Source organism: Heptranchias perlo, chromosome 9, assembly GCF_035084215.1.
Source record: "Heptranchias perlo isolate sHepPer1 chromosome 9, sHepPer1.hap1, whole genome shotgun sequence".
NCBI classification, from domain to species: domain Eukaryota; kingdom Metazoa; phylum Chordata; class Chondrichthyes; order Hexanchiformes; family Hexanchidae; genus Heptranchias; species Heptranchias perlo.
The window spans coordinates 49,149,728-49,170,421 of record NC_090333.1 but is presented as its reverse complement, the minus strand read 5'-3'; the positions used below and the strand labels follow the sequence as shown (position 1 = coordinate 49,170,421).

At 43.3% G+C, this 20,694-nt stretch overlaps 1 protein-coding gene across 1 annotated transcript in view; it reads left to right on the top strand.

The window, feature by feature from the left end:
• The window catches only part of sgip1a (SH3GL interacting endocytic adaptor 1a), a 163,438-nt gene extending 144,143 nt beyond the window's left edge, over positions 1–19,295 (top strand). Inside the window, exons 17-21 of the mRNA XM_067990376.1 lie at positions 2,496–2,553; positions 11,470–11,581; positions 13,545–13,700; positions 16,574–16,706; positions 19,089–19,295. Coding sequence (XP_067846477.1) covers positions 2,496–2,553; positions 11,470–11,581; positions 13,545–13,700; positions 16,574–16,706; positions 19,089–19,295 — 666 coding nt within the window. The remainder of the gene's footprint in view (positions 1–2,495; positions 2,554–11,469; positions 11,582–13,544; positions 13,701–16,573; positions 16,707–19,088) is intronic.
• The last annotated feature ends 1,399 nt before the right edge of the window (positions 19,296–20,694 follow it).

Here is a 20,694-nt window from a genome sequence, read left to right as displayed (position 1 = left end):
TACAGTGTGTGGTGCAGCCGTATTTAATGTGTTTCCCCTTGTGGGAGGATGAAATGAGGTGGATGACTGCTGGTACTCTGTGCTTCATCAAATAGTCCCTCCTGTAACTCACAAATTAACTCCCCCCTCCTCCTCCAGTAGTGGATGTTTGAGGGATGCTGCTTGCCATTGTAGGAGTGGATGGTGCAGGATGCTGAGATGCTCCATTAAGACTGCATTGGCCTCTGTCATCTTCTCCTCTTGGGAAACTACAGGAGCAGAAGAAGAACGTATTTTATAAAGCTGGACATAAAATGCCTCTTGAAAGATAGTATACACTGCAAGACTTTCTGCTGTATTGTGCTTAGCGTATGCCTGTGTACAAGGCAGCGAATGGGTGATTGAGTTAGGAGTTTAAAAAATGACAAACAGTGATGCTATCCACGAATTTGGGGGGAGGCCTCTGACCTTACCCTCCCCAATCCTCTCTATTGCATCCACTCCAAGAATCTCCAGGTCCCTCTGCTCTTAAGGTGTCGGGGTCATATGTTACATAATATAAAATAGAAACAGAAAATGCTGCAAAAACTCAGCAAGTGAGGCAGCATCTGTGGAGTAAGAAACAGAGTTAACATTTCAGGTCGAAGACCTTTCGTCACAACTCGGGTCATATGTTAGATGACCCTCCTCTGTCCTTCTGTATGTGCTGCTACCTGCTATAGAATCATAGAATCATACAGCATAGGAGGAGGCCAATCGGCCCACCGTGTCTGTGCCCGCTCTTTGAAAGAGCTGTCCAATTAGTCCCACTCTCCTACTCTTTCCCCATAGCCCTGCAAATTTCTTCTTTTCAAGCATATATCCAATTCCCTTTTGAAAGTTATTAGTGAATCTGCTTCTGCAAACCTTTCAAGTAGTGCATTCCAGATCATCATAACTCACAGGAGAAGGCCACTATGCGTGGCCATCTATTTAATGAATTTTGGACTTGTTATTGCTGGGAAATAGAATGCTTTACTGTTTCAGGTACCACATGTCAGCATCAAGCACTCCTAGGTCATGTAAAACACAGTTAGATGCAGAATAAAGCTCCCTTTTTTTTGCTTCACCAGTGCGATTTCTTGTCCATTTTGGCACCAGCCATCCTGTGGCCCTTCTGAATATGATCGGCAATTAATGGGTAATCGCAGCAACTTGTTTTGATAGGCCCATGCAAAAGTTTTTCTAATAGAGCAACAGTTGCATGTGACTGTATTGAACCCTTGTCAGAATAGGAGGATAAATTGCAAGAATTATTTGTAAGTTGATATCACAAAATTAGAGACGTACAGGGTCATTTTAACCTAACCTGCCCGACGGGAAACTGACTGGATCGGGTGCAACGCTGGTTTTACACCCCGCCCGATTTTTACTCTCCATTGTGTCAGTGAAGAGTAATATTGGGCGGGGTGTAAAACCTAGCATTGCACCCAATCCCGTCAGTTTCCTGACGAGCAGGTTAGGTTAAAACTGCCTCTGTAAATTTGGGGTGGGGGGGAGATAGTGTCCACCAAACCAACTTTTAGTTCAAGCTCTTCTATGCTGTTTGTAACAAGTTTACATGCAATCAATGGAGTTGAATTGAGATTCTATTAACAGCAGTGTGTCATAACCAAACTGGCCAAAAATGCAACGGCAATAATATTTTATTATTTTATAATATTTTACATTAGTTTGAAAGTCATCTACATTCTCATTATTACTTATATTTATTATGATCATTCTTATTATTTAGTCTGGGCATTGTTACATGGCACTGTAGCATTTTTCCAGGATCACCCTTAAGTTTCTTCAGATGATGCAGGCTGAGATTTAAAATATGAAAACTCAACATCCTCCATATTTTATAACTGCAGCAAGTCATCATAAAATATAATTGATAATAGAAAAGCTAATAAAACTAAAATACATCAGTTAACACTTGGAGTTTCAGCAGGAGCTCAAGGGAACACGGAGATTCAAAAAATTACTTTATAACTTAGTTTCTTTTGAATTAACTGTATCTCTAAAAGGATTGGATGAAATCTGTTCAATGGCTTTCAGATAAATTCAGAGTTTCAGACAATTTTGGCACAAGTTTTCTCACTGATCGACCAAACTATAACAATCGCCATTCAAAAAATGGTTTCCAACCACCATAACCATTATATTCAAGCAACTTCTTCCAACCTTTTGTACAGATTATAAGTGTAGTAATGGACACTACAACTGACCAAATTTGGAAAACACAAGTAGTGTGCTCACTCTTATATCGGACTTGAGCTGAAATGCTCACAAAGAAGTTAAAGACAAGCTTGTCACTTCAGTAACACTGTAGATTCTCTCCTCTTTGCACAGCGATGGTTTCAGTGCTTTGATTCTGCACCCTGCCTTCTCCATGTTATGAGTGATGGACTTTCCGTGTGACTCACACTGTGTCCTTCTCTCTCCCTTGCTTTCAATCCTCCCATCCTGCTTCATCTCCTAACCATGCAGAGAATGATCAACCCTCCTTGGTATGGTTTGATAGAGGAAAGTTTTATTTGACTTTTGATGGTAAGTAATGTACAGTTTACGTGTAATTTCTTTTCCTATTTTTTTTTCTTTTCTGGGCTTGCTGCCTATCTGCTCCTGTATGCCGACCATGCCTGAGTGTCATTCGCTAACTGATAAAATGTTTTCCATTCAGCTCGCAGTGTCTATTTATGATTTTTCTATTTGCACATTTTAATAAATGCTTGGATTTTCAGTACTTTTCTGTGAAATACTTATTCCTATTCTTATTCCACAAATAAATCATGATAAATGTTAATCATATATTTGTACCTGCAGAACAATTATATCATCAATTGAATTAATGTTCTAATTTTCCTGTTCTAAAAGTAAAGTCAACATGGCAGACTATGCATGTCAATTTAAATTTAATTTTTTTCATAAATTTTCTCCCTCCCTCCTTTCAGATCAAAACTAATTATTTATTATATTATCGAAATAAACCTGCTTCAGCCCAGAGATGATGTCATTTCATATTAGGCAATTTTTTAAATGCGAGCTCCCAACCCAGAGCCTCACCCACCGGGAGCACATGTCGGGAAATCACAAGTGTGCTCATGATGGACGGAAAATCATGGGGCTCACTCCTGAGGGACGAGGAGAGTGCATTCAGAAAATTGGTCTGGTATTTTTAAAAATTCGTTCATGGGATGTGGGTGTTGCTGGCAAGGCCAGCATTCATTGCCCATCCCTAATTGCCTTTGAGAAGGTGGTGATGAGATGCATTCTTGAACCTCTGCAGCCCGTGTGGTGAAGGTTCTCCCACAGTGCTTGGAGTATTTACTAGAAATAATACTCAACACTACTCACTGTAATAATATTTTAAAATACCACAATTTTATTGCAAGAACATCGAAAATCTGCTAAATGTTTTATTTTCCCCCCTCATGCTGGAGTACAGGGTAATGACTGCCTTCAGTACTTCAACCAAGTGACCATTATTTATGAAGGAGCCTAGATTTTGTATACTGGCACACAATATGATCTCTGGGGTCATCACACATGAGGCCAATCCTATTTACACACACACACAGGCACTTTCCAGTTACTGGATAATAATCAGGGACAGGAATCCTGACCGATTTTCTTCCCTAATTCTGGTGTTCTGATGCCAAACTGTACCCCGATTTCCACTCTAGCTGAGATCAGCTAACTCAGCACAGAGCGAGGATTGAACCTGAATCTTTGTGGTCTGTATGGCTCAGTATTATACTGGTCAGAGCATTTACCAATAAAACCATTGGGAGAGCAGATAATATAACTAATATTTTGCATGTAGTATCCAATCCATTGACCAGACTTTTGATGTTAACCCTGTGACAAAATACGGTAAAATATTTGCTTTGTCAACATATAAATTATTATGATGACTCCTACTGAATTTTATATTTGATTTATGGAGGAACCAGCAAAAATTGCCAAGGCAAGATTCTCAATTCACTCGTTAATAGATTGTTCTTCTAAATAGAGTTTGCTTTATACGATTATAAAATCTGTAATTATAGAACATACAGGATAAAACAAATTAATGAACGAAACAAAATTTGTGAAGACTCATAAGCATATAATAAGTTAATATTCTGAAAGCTAATTGATTAATACATTATTTGAATTTCATGATAATTTGGTTTCTTTTCACATGACACTCACCAGGTAAAATCAAGCCTAACAAAGTTATTAACAAGAGTGAAAAGGCATTGAACATTATAATGTGCTTATAGTTTCTATAGTAACTCCCAATACAAACAGAACCTATGAAAATGGTGGTGAGCTGATCAGATAATAGAGTGTACACTGAATGAATGATTGTACATAATCACTGTGATCCCAGGAGTTCTTATCACACAGTGTATTTGGAGTTTTGTAAACAATTTTACAACACCAAGTTATAGTCCAGCAATTTCCAGCAAGTTATAGTCCAGCAAAATAAAATTGCTGGACTATAACTTGGTGTTGTAAAATTGTTTACAATTGTCAACCCCAGTCCATCACCGGCATCTCCACATCATGTATTTGGAGTGGTGGTGACATGTAACTTTTTTTAATGCTGGAATGGATTTGGGAAATCAGATGAGAAAAACTGAATCATTTTAAGCTAAGAAGCAGAATACTCTCCGAAGAGGGGACGCAAGCCATGTCTGAAAAGTGAAGAGTCATTTTTTGTAATTTTCTTTCTCTCCTTTTCTCCTACTGAAGATTGTGACTGCTGCTAGGGTACGGTTCCTTAAGCACCAGCACCTCTCTAGTACCTTTCTTTACTTGTGAGTCCAGAGAGTGAAAGTTAGCAAGTATTTGACCAAAAGTGTTGTCACACCCAAGTCCTCACCCAACACCCACACACATATACTTTCCAGATGGAGTTCCTGGATATGGAGTGAGAAACTGACTGATTTCTTTTCCCCCTCCACTAGAGACCAAATGTAGTGCCTCTACCATTACCTTGACTGAGGACATCAAACTCAGCATAGACCAGAAATCAGATCATAAGATCATAAGACCATAAGAGATAGGAGCAGGAGTAGGCCATTTGGCCCTTCGAGCCTGCTCTGCCATTCAATGAGATCATGACTGATCTGATTTTTATCTCAACTCCACCTTCCCGCCTTTTCCCCATATCCTTTGACTCCCTTGCTGATCAAAAATTTCTCGAACTCAGCCTTGAATATATTCAATTACTCAGCCTCCACAGCTTTTTGGGGTAAAGAATTCCAAAGATTCACCACCCTCTGGGAGAAGAAATTTCTCCTCATTTCCGTCTTAAATAGGCAACCTCTTATTCTGAGACTTTGCCGCCTAGTTTTAGATTCCCCCATGAGGGGTAACATCCTCTCAGCATCTACCCTATCGAGTCCCCTCAGAATCTTATATGTTTCAATAAGATCTCATCTCATTCTTCTAAACTCCATTGAGTATAGACCCAACCTGTTCAATCTTTCCTCATAAGACAACCCTTCCATGCCCGGAATCAACCTTATGAACCTTCTCTGAACATCCTCCAATGCAAGTATATCCTTCCTTAAATAAGGGCACCAGAATTGTACGCAGTACTCCAGGTGTGGTCTCACCAGCATCCTGTACAGTTGTAGCATGACCTCCCTGCTTTTATTCTCCATCCCCCTAGAAATAAAGGCCCTTTCGGATTACCTGCTGCACCTGTATGTTGACTTTTTGTTTTTCATGTACGAGGACACCCAGATCCCTCTGTACCGCAACATTTTGTAGTATTTCTCCATTCAAATAATATTTTGCTTTTTTATTTTTCCTCCCAAAGTGGATGACTTCACATTTTCCCACATTATATTCCATCTGCCAAATCTTTGTCCATTCACTTAATGTGTAATTATCCCTTTGCAGACACTTTGTGTCCTCATCGCAACTTGCTTTTCCACCTATCTTTGTATCATCAGCAAATTTGGCCACAAGACACTCTGTTCCTTCATCTAAGACATTGATATATATTGTAAATAGTTGAGACCCCAGCACTAATCCTTGCGGCACCCCACTAGTTACAGATTGCCATTTTGAAAATGACCCTTTTATCCCGACTCTTTGTTTTCTGTTAGTTAGCCAATCCTCTATTCATGCCAGTATATTACCCCCAGCAACATGAGCTTTTATCTTATGCAGTAACCTTTTATGTGGCGCCTTATCGAATGCCTTTTGGAAATCCAAATATACTGCATCCATTGGTTCCCTTTTATCCACCCTTCCCGTTACTTCCTCAAAGAACTCTAATAAATTTGTCAGGCACGATTTCCCCTTCATAAAACCATGTTGACTCTCCTTGATTGTGTCATGAATCTCCAAATGTCCTGCTACTACTTCCTTAATAATGAAGTCTAGCATTTTCCCAGTGACAGATGTTAGGCTAACTGGTCTATAGTTACCTGCTTTCTGTCTCACTCCCTTCTTGAATAGGGGTGTTACGTGCTCTTTTCCAATCCGCTGGGACCTTTCCAGAATCTAGTGAATTCTGGAAGATTACAACCAATGCATCCACTATCTCTGTAGCCACTTCCTTTAAGACCCTCGGATGCAAGCCATTAGGTCCAGGGGACTTGTCAGCCTTTAGACCCATTAGTTTACCTAGTACTTTTTCTCTAGTGATAGTGATTGTTTTTAGTTCCTCCCTCCCCTTTGCCCCTTGATTATCTACTATTATTGGTATGTTATTAGTGTCTCCTACTGTGAAGACAGATACAAAATATCTGTTCAATTCCTCTGCCGTTTCCTTATTTTCCATTATTATTTCCCCAGTCTCCTCCTCTAAGGGACCAACATTTACTTTAGTTACCCTCTTCCTTTTATATACTTGTAGAAGCTTTTACTGTCAGTTTTTATATTTCTTGCTAGCTGTACTTTTTAGCACAGCTTGTGAGTGCATTTACTTCTGTACCATAGAGATGTTTCAAAGGCCCCTAATCAGACCAGTAATAGTGTCAGTCATTTCCTTAGTTCATATGAACGATGATTAATTGAACCATTAACATAAAATTCTGCTTCTTTTGCATCATCGCCAGCTTAGGGACTATGGGAAGCCTGCTACTGTATGGCCAAGTATTCACATATATAACAATACGTCAATTTTAAATGATGCCTATAGAAAGAGATGGTGGGAAGGTGTTATCTTACACAGTATAATATGATTTCTTATTTTCTTACTGAAATATAGAATGATTTGAACAGATGTAGAAGTAAAGACTCTAAATGGCATGTTGAGGCACATCAGTTCCATTACCAATCCCTTGTGGAATGAATTTAATTAACCTCTCAAGAAGGCCGAAGGAGTTAGGAGAATTCTTGACTTGTAAGTTAGCAAGATCTTTATACGCATTTTATATTATTGAACTGCTGCCATTGGAAGTGGTTAGTTTGCAATCTGCCCCATTTGTGGGTCCTTGACAAAACATTAGTGTCATTCACTTTTGTTATTCAAAAGATTCCGTGAAGCGTCAAGGCCTCTGGTCCAGATCACCACCAATATTGAAAAGAGTAGGAGAGAAGATGAGATAAATGAAAAAGTGGTAAAATGACCAAAAGATTGGCTTTAATAGCTTTTCGATTATAGGAGGAAGGTAAGGAGTTTGACAGTTTAGAGAGCGTGGAAAACAATAGGAGATGGTGTCATGAATCTTAGAACATAAGAACATAAGAAATAGGAGCAGGAGTAGGCCAATCGGCCCCTCGAGCCTGCTCCGCCATTCAATAAGATCATGGCTGATCTGATCCTAACCTCAAATCTAAATTCATGTCCAATTTCCTGCCCGCTCCCCGTAACCCCTAATTCCCTTTACTTCTAGGAAACTGTCGATTTCTGTTTTAAATTTATTTAATGATGTAGCTTCCACAGCTTCCTGGGGCAGCAAATTCCACAGACCTACTACCCTCTGAGTGAAGAAGTTTCTCCTCATCTCAGTTTTGAAGGAGCAGCCCCTTATTCTAAGATTATGCCCCCTAGTTCTAGTTTCACCCATCATTGGGAACATCCTTACCGCATCCACCCGATCAAGCCCCTTCACAATCTTATGTGTTTCAATAAGATCGCCTCTCATTCTTCTGAACTCCAATGAGTAGAATCCCAATCTACTCAACCTCTCCTCATACGTCCGCCCCCTCATCCCCAGGATTAACCGAGTGAACCTTCTTTGTACTGCCTCAAGAGCAAGTATGTCTTCTCTTAAGTATGGGCACCAAAATTGTATGCAGTATTCCAGGTGCGGTCTCACCAATACCTTATATAACTGCAGCAATACCTCCCTGTTTTTATATTCTATCCCCCTAGCAATAAAAGCCAACATTCCGTTTGCCGCCTTGATCACCTGCTGCACCAGCAAACTAACTTTTTGATTTTCTTGCACTAGGACCCCCAGATCCCTTTGTACTGCAGTACTTTCCAGTTTCTTGCCATTAAGATAATAACTTGCTCTCTGATTTTTCCTGCCAAAGTGCATAACCTCACATTTTCCAATATTGTATTGCATCTGCCAAATCTCCGCCCACTCACCCAGCCTGTCTATATCCCCTTGTAGGTTTTTTATGTCCTCCTCACTCTCTACTTTCCCTCCCATCTTTGTATCATCTGCAAACTTTGATATGTTGCACTCGGTCCCCTCCTCCAAATCGTTAATATAGATTGTAAAGAGTTGGGGACCCAGCACCGACCCCTGCGGAACACCACTGGCTACTGGTTGCCTACCGAGAATGAACCATTTATCCCAACTCTCTGCTTCCTGTTAGATAACCAATCCTCCACCCATGCCAGAATATTACCCCCAATCCAGTGATTCTTTATCTTGAGCAATAATCTTTTATGTGGCACCTTGTCGAATGCCTTCTGGAAGTCTAAATACACTACGTCCACTGGTTCCCCTTTATCCACCCTATACGTTATGTCCTCAAAGAACTCAAGGAAATTTGTCAGACATGACTTCCCCTTCGTAAAGCCATGCTGACTTTGTCCGATTAAATTATGTTTATCCAAATGTTCCACTACTGTCTCCTTAATAATCGACTCCAAAATTTTACCCACCACAGATGTTAGGCTGATTCAATACAACTGGGTAATGAAAGGGTTAAAGAGTTAACAGTTGATAACTGGCACAGTGCTCAGTGATCTAAAAAGTTGACATTTACTTTAATGTTTGAAAAGTTGGTCCCAAAAACTGCTTTATAATCAGTCTTCCATGTAACTATGAAGAGGGACAGATGAAGTTTATTCTCAATGGAATGCAAATCTACTGAAATAAAGACTGATTGAAAATAAACAAATGCACCTATTTTCTGATACAGTCAGCTTCATTCAACTCAGAAGCGTGAGAGGTTGTAATTAGACATTTTTCCACCTGGTTCCCCCCTTCTCCCCCACCCACCACCTCCTCCCTGTTCTCTTGGAGGTGGTAACTCAAATGTACAGTTCCAATGGCACTAGCAGCTCTCCAATACCTCACTCAAGTGGTCATTCTCATGTGTTGGAATGTGCATCCCAGCAGTCTTTTTGACTGCAGGATACATCACCTTGTCCTCCTTTGAGCAATTTCCAGCAAGAATTACTGGATAATGATCAGGAGTAAGAACCTGGCTGATTATGTTTATCCCCCAAATAGTCCAGATGCGCCAAAGGGAATTGAAGTGCCCTGCCTACCACCGCAGCGGAGGTCAGCTAATTTAGCAGAGACCAGGAATTGAATCAGAGCCTTCCTGTTCTGGTTGGCTCAGTACCACACTGGGTGGTACATCTTACTCACTGAGCCTTCCTGTTCTGGTTGGCTCAGTACCACACTGGGTGGTACATCTTACTCACTGAGCCTTCCTGTTCTGGTTGGCTCAGTACCACACTGGGTGGTACATCTTACTCACTGAGCCTTCCTGTTCTGGTTGGCTCAGTACCACACTGGGTGATACATCTGACTCACTGAGCCTTCATAAGCACCCAAGATGGTAACAATAATCCAGATTTTTAAGAAAATTATTATTCTTGGGATGTGGGCGCTACTGGCAATGCAGTATTTATTGCCCATCCCTAGGTGCCCTGAGAGCGTTTAGAGTCAATCGCCTGATGTGGAACTGGATTCACGTGTAGGCCAGACCCGGTAGTGGTGGCAATTTCCCTTCTCTGAAGGACATTAGTGAACCACTTGTTACAAAAATCTGACAAATTTCATAAATTACTAGATTTTTTGAATTCAGTTTCACAACTTGCCACGGTGTGATTTGAACTCACAACCAGTAGGCTACTGGAACTCTGCATAAATATTGGAGTCACTGGCTTACCAGAGTTCCATGATTTATTGCTAAGGCTGCAAACAAAACAGAACTCTATTGGCTCTTCCGATGGCTCTAATGTTAAACAGACTGCCCAGTATGGAACTCAGCCATACAGACCAGGGAGATCCCAGGTTCCATTTTTGGACTGTGTTAAGTTAGCTAATCATCCAGGCCTGCAGCGAGGGCACTACATTTGGTCACAGTGGCTTCTGGGGTAGACAATTGTAAACAATTTTACAACACCAAGTTATAGTCCAGCAATTTTATTTTAAATTCACAAGCTTTCGGAGGCTACCTCCTTCGTCAGGTGAACGATGTGACGAAGGAGGTAGCCTCCGAAAGCTTGTGAATTTAAAATAAAATTGCTGGACTATAACTTGGTGTTGTAAAATTGTTTACAATTGTCAACCCCAGTCCATCACCGGCATCTCCACATCGCTTCTGGGGTAGGGAAGGGAACAATTAGCCAAGGTTCTTGTTCCTTATTGCTATCCAATGAGCCCTGTTCGAAAAATGCATGTGTAAACATTGGGTGGTGACAGATGGAGATGGGCTGTGCCTAGGCTCACACATCAGGAATCACCACTTCCATGAGAGTAGTTGACGCCAGTGGAATCTTACCTCACCATGCCTTCAAAAAAAAGGGGAGAAAATAACTCTATCTGGTTAAATGGTTTATTTGAAGTCCTCTCTTATTCAATGACATCATCAAAGGGTTTGTTCAAATTCAAAGCTAACTGAAGGGTTTAAAGTGCAACTTTCCTAGATAGAAAGACTCAGATGGAAACCACTTTTTAAAAAGAACCAGTGGGAAGCTCATAACTTGAATTTCAATCTATTTTGTGTAACTGATTTGCAATCCCAGTTTATCTGCAGAGTGTTAAAACCATCCCCCAGGATTCTTAAGGGTTTTACAGAAAGCATGTACAAAGAAATAATTCATCATCTTATTTCTCATGTGTTTTCACTAATTTTCCATTTGTCTTTTACTTTGTTTTGAAAACTACCTGCATGATTTAAGCAATGTCAAACTATCTCGTTTGCTGCCCCTCTCTTCTTGCTATATTTAAGTTACTACTATATTAAACAAATGGGTTGTTTGGTGAAATGAGCCCAGCCAAACCAATGGGTTAAATGTGTCTACTTCCATTGCAGGGGCTTCCCGAGGGCCCAGTCCCTTGACCATGGGTGCACAGGATACGCTCCCTGTTGCTGCAGCCTTTACAGAAACTGTCAATACTTACTTCAAAGGAGCAGACCCAAGCAAGTGAGTAAACAACTCAAGACTAAATAATAATTATAAAAATATTTAAATTCCATGATGAACTCCCAACCCTGAGTAAAGGCACCAAATGGTGTAGTTCTGCTCCATACAGAAAAGGACGATCCCAGATTTGATCCCCAGCCTATGCTTAATTAGCTGATTTCAGCCAGGACAACAGTAGAGATTTTGCAATTGGCCTTGGTGCCCCTGAATGTAGAAGGATAAAAATCAACCAAGGCTAGTACTCCTGATCACTAACCAGTAATTCCTGCTGGAAAGTGCATGTATGGGTGTTGGCTGATGACAGGATTGGGTTCAGCTGTGATGACAAGCAAGTTATAATAGCCTGTTCATACTCACTGTCTACATTTAGATTATGAATAAATAGCTACTTGGCCAAGGAACCAGAGAGCAACTATTGCCTGTGAGTACCCATGGCCCAGGTTGTGTAAGCTCCTTCAGGAGAGGAAAAAATTGGAGGGGATGATGAACTTTTAAAAAAATTAACCCAATATCCAAAGTTATTGAATTGTGAATGAAATACAAATGTTAATGTAAATAAAAAATTTTAAAAATATTGTATCAAAAATATATTATTAAAGGGCCACCAGCACAAAACTTCCCCTAACTCTAAATTAGTTTGGCATTAATTGACAATCTTGTTCAGAAACTACAGGTTGGCTGGTGTAGTAAATGGAAAAATGTCACACTGATGCAGTAAGGGGTGTTTTTCTGAGATTGGTGCTGAGTCCTGTTGTTGGAGCAAAGTAGAGAGTTTTACCCTGCATCTAAACAAGGCCATTCAGCCCCTTGTGCCTGCTCCGCCATTTGATAAGATCATGGCTGATCTGTGATCTAACTCCATATACCTGCCTTTGGCCCATATCCCTTAATACCTTTGGTTGCCAAAAAGCTATCTATCTCAGATTTAAATTTAGCAATTGAGCTAGTATCAATTGCTGTTTGCAGAAGAGAGTTCCAAACTTCTACCACCCTTTGTGTGTAGAAATGTTTTCTAATCTCACTCCTGAAAGGTCTGGCTCTGATTTTTAGACTGTGCCCCCTACTCCTAGAATCCCCAGCTGTAGCTGATTTAGGAATGCTTGATATTGACATTGCATCCCTAAAATGGAAAATGTTCCATTCCATTTGACGAGCACAAAATTTCACAAAAAAAAAACAGTGAAAAGAAATGACAGGCTTGATGACCTATTTGCATTCTTTAAAAGAAAATTTGTATTCTCTTATGACTCCAGATGTATGTAATGTGATTTTTATAGCCATTCAAGCCAACCATCAATGCTTTAAGCTGACAGTCAGCATTTCAACTCCTATATCAGCGTTTCACAGGATTTGGAATTATGTCAGTAGCAATTGGATAACCAATCAGAACAGTTGTAAGGCAGGACTCGAGGCTGTAAGAAGCAATCAGGTAACTTGGAGAGGGGAAAGATAGGATTGGAGGTGGTTAGCATCAACCAATCAGACCAGTTGGACAGCAGCCTGATCTTTATTGAGTCCAATCCACAGGAATCAGTTGGGTGATCAGGTTGTCTAATACATACTTTCCTTCAGGAAATTAAATGGGTGGAGTAGAGTGTATGCTAAAGTGGATTGTATGTCATCTGTGGAGGAGTGGGCTTGATGGGTTGAATGGCTGTTTCTTGTTCTATCTTTTCTTAAGCTCTGAGGCGATGATTCTCTTTAAGTACATTTTACATATTTGTGTACTGTGGTTTTCCGTTCTTCGTTAAGTTTTCATTCAGTTAGCCTTAATAATTTTGTTCAACAGCTCGAGACTGTCTCCAGTCTTTCCAATTCTTGTAATTTTGTGATTGGGATCTTCTGCTCTTGATCACTATCTAGAGTTGTCTTCTGGAAAGTGTGAAGACAGCCTGGCTTTCTCGAATGTAAATCTTTTTAGACATTCTTGTTTTTGACATCTAGCTCTTTTTTATTTTATCAGGTGTATTGTGAAAATTACAGGAGAAATGGTTCTGTCATTTCCAGCCGGGATCACCAGGCATTTCGCCAATAACCAGTGCCCTGCAGTTCTCACATTCTGCATAACAAACTGCAGCAGGTTGGAGCACATCCTGCCAAACCCCCAGCTTCTCTGCAGGTAATTTCAGTGCATCATCTTAGGCCATCCAAGAGAGAAGAAAGAAATTGATCTTGTGTACACCAGTAAACAAAAAGAATTTGTACAGTGTGTCTTGACATTACACCGACTTGCCTGTTGTGCAAATGATCTATGAGAACTCCTCAATTGACACTGTTGATCAGTGCAATGACCAGTGTGGAACTGGGTCATGGAGATCAAGAAGGTCACTGTGTTCATCCAGGGCTGTGTTGAGTTAGCTGATGGTAAATGGTGCTACAATTGACCTTGGTGCCCAGTCAGCCAGGGTTCCAGCTCCTGATCACTATCCAGAGCCTTCTGCTGGCAATTGCACGTGTGTGAACGTCAGATGAAGACTAGATTGGGCTCAGTAGTGATGTCCCACAAGGCTGCATTATTCCTGCCTAGGCTTATGCATTAATGATTACCATTTGGTTTGAGGTACCCGAAGCCGACCAGCTCATGGTTCCCATATCCCAGGATGAGGCAGTGTCTTCAGATGAACAGGGGTGAAAACCATTTCAAGGATATATAGATTGCTCCCACTTTATACAATAGAATCTTATTTAAAAACAAATTCCTGTATAAGAGCCAACGGTATAAAGAATAAACACAAATACTATTCTATTTGAACACAAAGTATTTGTTTTGGTCGCTTTGAGCTAGATTTCCAAATCAGTGATCTAATTGAGGTTTTCAAGATGATGAAGGTGACTGCTGAAATTGATCCAGGCACATTGTTCACTATGGTGAAAGATTCATACAGCAAGGGATACAAGTTATAAAATTAGAAAGTTAGGAGTACGAAAGGAAGTCAGGTGAAATGTTTTTTTACACAAAGGGTAACAGTTGTGGAATAAGATAAACAGAATGGGCCAGAAATTTAGCTGGAGGTTTATTTTGGGGTGGATGTTGAGATGGGACAGAACTTCCAGTTGTATCTTATGGATGTGGCCGTGGTCCTGGCACACACCATTTATACTGCAACTGGAGTGCCCTGCTCAGGACGGGGGTGGAAACTTACTGCAGCATAACAGGCATCGTCATTTTAAAGGTGCCCCCTTTCTAACTAGGGTGGCTTCTCTATAGCAATCACTCACTCTACAGCCCATGTGGCCAGTGTTGCTAGGGGACAAGTGAAGGGAAATCTGTTGCATGTATTTCCCTCATTTGCATGGCATCATAATATGCCCACCTGTATTTGGGCATATTATGATGACATGCAAATGATGGAAATACATCATCTGACATATTTCCCTTCACTTACACCCAATGCTATGGAAATTTTGATAGGCAGAAAAAAGGGGTCGGGACATGGTGTAACTGGGTCCCACACCAATTTTCAATCCCACCCACCTATCTTACTGGGTATTTATGCCAAATTTGGGGCTAAGAATTTTTCTGGCAGAGGCTATTGGGCCAAATAAGAGAGTCTCTCTTTGACACATCAATTCCACTTACCCGCCTTTTTACTATATTGCTTTATTCCTTCTCTCTCCAAAAATGCATCTGGTTTCCTCTCTAATCTTACTCTGATTAATTTCAATAGCCTTCCCTGGTAAGTTATTCCACAAAGCAATTACCTTTTGTGTAAAAAATTTAGCCTGACCTCCAATCATCTCAACATCCTGGACTTGGGGTTTATCCCCCACTACAATACTTCACGGTTGCCCCTCCACAACTCCCCCCCCCCCCCCCCCCCCCAAACCTTGCACAGTCCTGATATAATTGTCCCAGTGTAAACAAACAAAATGTACATGCGCAGGAGTCCATTTCTTTTGGACAAGATAACCATTCCCAGGAGCCACCAACACAGCTGGGGCTCAAATGCATGTACAAAAGAACATTATTCATTCTCATCCAGTGACAGTCGAGATAGGCACAGGAGTCCATCTCTGATGAGTAAACTCTCAACATTATTTAACTACTTCAACAACGTTGTGGTCTGGAGAATAGGGAAAAGAGAGAAAGACAGAGACATACGTGGTTGGAGGAAGAGATAGAGATGCTCTTTAGGAGAAAAGGGGGAAGAAGAGGAGGAGTCCTGTTACCGGAGAATGGAGAGAGACCATCTTGGGATCTTGAAGGAACAAAGGAGCAGGAATAGGCCATTCAGGGGAACGAAAGAGAGACTAAGGGATACTATTGAGTGGGGAATGAGAGGAGAGATGCAGAGACACCCTGTTTTATAGGGTGGAAAGTTTAGTTGATAATTGCTAACAGTGGGGGGGGGGGGGGGGAAGGAAGGAATACCTTGTTAAATGGTGGAGCAAGAGAGAGAGAATCCATGGTGCAAGGCGATAAGGTATTATTGGCTTTGCTAATAGCAGGCGAGAATTGCTATGGGACTGAGAGAACCCATGTTATGAAACAATGTATCCTCCAATTCACTGTGAGCTGCACCACAGGTGATTCACTAGAATTACAGTTATAAAGCTACTCATTACATGAGTTACTTTGTTTCTGCAATGTTTGTTTATTTCAGCATCACAGTGCACGAGCTGAAAAATTAGTAAGTCAACCAACCCAGAGAAATCAAAAATGTCTTGGAACTATTGCCAGTCTAAAGGTTAAACTACTTGATTTAATTCTGCCCATATACTCCCTTCCTGTGATTGGCATATCTGTTGTTTCCTGCCCTTCTCCCTTCCCTTTTATCTTTCTATTTTTTCCACCCTTACTAATAATGCCTGTTTATCTTTCAGTCTTCAGTTCTGATAAAGCGTTCAATACCAAAAATAGCAATAACCTGTCTTTTCTCTTTATAGTTGCTGACTGACTTGCTGTGTACTTCCAGCATTTTCTGTTTTTTTCCCCCCCCATAATTTTGCCAAAAGCCTGCTTGCTTACAGATTATTTTCTCTCTCATCTAGTAACACATCGCAAGGTGATGCCAATACAAGAGAATTCTGGGTAAACATGCCAAATCTAATGACTCATTTAAAAAAAGTGGCTGAGCAGAAACCATCAGCTACCTATTACAATGTGGACATGCTAAAATATCAGGTCAGTGGATTTCTGGCTTTCACACTACAAACCAGTGATCAATTTCTTAAAGTATGTTCTGTGGGATTAGACTTAAGGAATGATCAAATTCATATACAACTTAAAGTGATGACTCAAAAGTTGGAGCAGGGATTACATTTTGCCTTGTGCAATAAATTACTGCCTGTACAATCACATTTCACACACAGGAAAAGTGATTGAAATGTTGTCCTTTGTAAACACGTGCTTGGTGTAGCTGTGCATGGTAAACTGCCTGATGTGGTTCTTGTCCCTCGGGGGGGGGGGGGGGGAACTTGGAAGGATCCGGAAGCTTGAAAGATTCATGTTGTGGTAACCTTCACTTCCACAGGGAGAGCTGGCCCTATTCCAGATGCCTGCAAATCATCCTACAACAGATGCTATACTATATGAAATCCTGTCAAGTAGAGGAGTCTATAAGATGCAGGTCCTGGTGTAGTGATGGGCAGGGTCAAAACATCTCTGGTGTTGTGGCACATGCATTTGGTGGCCTCTCATGAACTCCTCTCCTCATCAAAAGCACCTGGCAGGTTCAGAACCTCAAAGAATGCCCATACTCACCACTTTTTATGGTGCTATTTAAATGCCAGCAACAACCAGGAATAATGAAGGGAAGCATCAGCAGGAGGAGGTAAAAAAACAAAAGTGCAAAAATGGCAGGGTTCCCACAAACATAACTAATGGATTGGGCAAAATGCTGCATAAATTTTGGAAAATATACTAAAAAAATAACTTTTCCACACATCAGGCTTTCCACGTGCAGAATCCCCACCGTAAATGGACGAGCACCAGGGCAGTCTCTGGCCCAAAGTTGGAGATTTAAATTAGGGACTGCATTTCACTGTAAATTAAGCCTGTAGGTATTGGTAGCATGGCATTGGTTTTTGAAATGAAATCTCAGGTCAGGAAATCGGACAGCCAAAAATTTGGCACACGTGGCCATGGGCCCACTTTTTCAACCTCTGTCCATTACCAGTGAGACTCTACCTCAGAAAATTTACCCTGAAATATCTGCAGCAAAGCTTCACACATCATTTCTCCTGCCTGTGGAGCTGTCCCTCAAATAGTCTCATTGCCTGGAACTCTGCCCCTAACTACAGAAATTTAAACAGGCCACCTGGTGAAGCAGCGTTGCTGGAGGACACATAAAGTGATGGGAATTCTGTGACTTGCCTGACCTTCTGCATGCCCAACAACAATTGGGATCATGTTCAGGAGACATCCGACCTTGATACAATTGGGGGTAATTAGAATGAAAATTGGGAGAGGTGCATAACGGGCAGCAGTCAAAATTACCCGCAATTGCCTTTGGGTGCACACAGTAATTATGCCACTTATATAAAATATGTGGTGGCATAGAAAATCGATGGCGCCGCACCCATTTTTCAGGCACAGAACGAACGCCTAAGCCCCCACAGGTCCGCGTCTGAAACAGGCGTTGGGTCCTTTGCATATGCAAATAGGGAGTCTAACATCTGTTCGAGGCCCCCTTTGTAAAATATGGTCTACATGCAGCTTAACAGGCGGTTCTTAAAGGGACCGCTGGAGGCCACCACCAAAAGGTAAGTTTAAAAAATACTTAACTGCATGTGAAGCCTGCAGGTGCAGGAGTGCTCCTCCCAGCTCCACTACAGCGTTAAAAACTGATGCTGGACCCCGCTTGACACCCTTTTTATTTCCCCCTCCCTCTTCCTATTGCTGCTCCCCTTCCCTATCGCTCTCCCCCTCTCCCCCCACCCGATCGCTGCCTGCCCTCCCAGGACCTACCTGAGTATCGCTGTTGACAATGCAGCGACCCTAAATTGAAATCCTCTTTGCTGGTGAGTTGCCTGGAGATGCCCAGCAGATGTCTGCAGCTCACCGGTCTTGTGTAAATGAGGCCTGAGGCCCATGGATCATTCCATGTGACAGTTCGCAGGCTGACGCAAACCAATTTGTATGCCAGGGTGTCTTACAAGAAGGTTCTAGATTCTGTCCTTGATTTGTACTGTGTTAACTGATGTCTGCTGAGAGGGCAGTAAGGTTACTATAAATGTCCACAGTGCCCTTGGGCTAGGATGGGAGGAGAAAATCAGCCAGGGTTTCTGTTCCCGATTACACTCCAGTGACTTCCTACTGGAAAGTGAATGTAAGTAGATGTCAGATAATGTTCCCTTCAGACAAATGGCCCCTTGTCACTTACTGGCGAGGCTTATGTGAAGAACGATTACTTGGGCAAGGTATCTGAGGACAGCCTGTGCCTGTGTAACCATACTCCAGCAGAAGACCTTCAGGATAAAAGGGAAGAGCATTTGAAGGGGACATTTTGTTAAAGAAAAACACCAAAAGTCACACAGAATTAATAATCATCTTCCTTTTCTGTAGGTATCTTCCCAGGGCATTCAGTCCACACCACTGAACCTAGCAGTGAACTGGCGCTGTGAGCCCACCAGCACTGATCTTCGAATAGATTATAAATATAATGCAGAGGCAATGGTTACACCAGTCGCTCTCAATAATGTCCAGTTCCTCATTCCAGTGGATGGAGGAGTAGCGAAAGTACAGGCTGTACTTCCACCTGCCGCATGGTAAGAAATTATCTCTGTTCACCTGCTAACTCGATCCGATCGATTTGTTGAGAATTTCCTTCCCCTGTCCAGCCTGCATATCTCTGAGCCTGGTATTTCCTCCTGTGCAAAAAATCTCTGGAAAGACCTGTCACCGCTCCACCAGTTCCAGTCATCGCTCCACATATTCCACATGGTCTGCTGATCGCCAGTCACTCCACCGCGCTCTCCACCCGTCGCCAGTCGCTCCACCGCGCTCTCCACCCGTCGCCAGTCACTCCACGGCGCTCTCCACCCGTCGCCAGTCACTCCACCGCGCTCTCCACCCGTCGCCAGTCGCTCCACCGCGCTCTCCACCCGTCGCCAGTCGCTCCACCGCGCTCTCCACCCGTCGCCAGTCCCTCCACCGCGCTCTCCACCTGTCGCCAGTCGCTCCACCGCGCTCTCCACCCGTCGCCAGTCACTCCACCGCGCTCTCCACCCGTCGCCAGTCGCTCCACCGCGCTCTTCACCCGTCGCCAGTCGCTCCACCGCGCTCTCCACCCGTCGCCAGTCGCTCCACCGCGCTCTCCACCCGTCGCCAGTCGCTCCACCGCGCTCTCCACCCGTCGCCAGTCGCTCCACCGCGCTCTCCACCCGTCGCCAGTCCCTCCACCGCGCTCTCCACCCGTCGCCAGTCCCTCCACCGCGCTCTCCGCCCGTCGCCAGTCGCTCCACCGCGCTCTCCGCCCGTCGCCAGTCACTCCACCGCGCTCTCCACCAGTCGCTCCACCGCGCTCTCCACCCGTCGCCAGTTACTCCACCGCGCTCTCCGCCCGTCGCCAGTCGCTCCACCGCGCTCTCCGCCCATCGCCAGTCACTCCACCGCGCTCTCCGCCCGTCACCAGTCACTCCACCGCGCTCTCCGCCCGTCACCAGTCGCTCCACCGCGCTCTCCGCCCGTCGCCAGTCACTCCACTGCGCTCTCCGCCAGTCGCTCCACCGCGCTCTCCACCCGTCGCCAGTTACTCCACCGCACTCTCCGCCCATCGCCAGTCACTCCACCGCGCTCTCCGCCCGTCACCAGTCACTCCACCGCGCTCTCCGCCCGTCACCAGTCACTCCACCGCGCTCTTCGCCCGTCGCCAGTCCCTCCACCGCGCTCTCCGCCCGTCGCCAGTCGCTCCACCGTGCTCTCCACCCGTCGCCAGTCGCTCCACCGCGCTCTCCACCCGTCGCCAGTCGCTCCACCGCGCTCTCCACCCGTCGCCAGTCGCTCCACCGCGCTCTCCACCCGTCGCCAGTCACTCCACCGCGCTCTCCGCCAGTCGCTCCACCGCGCTCTCCACCCGTCGCCAGTTACTCCACCGCGCTCTCCACCCATCGCCAGTCGCTCCACCGCACTCTCCGCCCATCGCCAGTCACTCCACCGCGCTCTCCGCCCG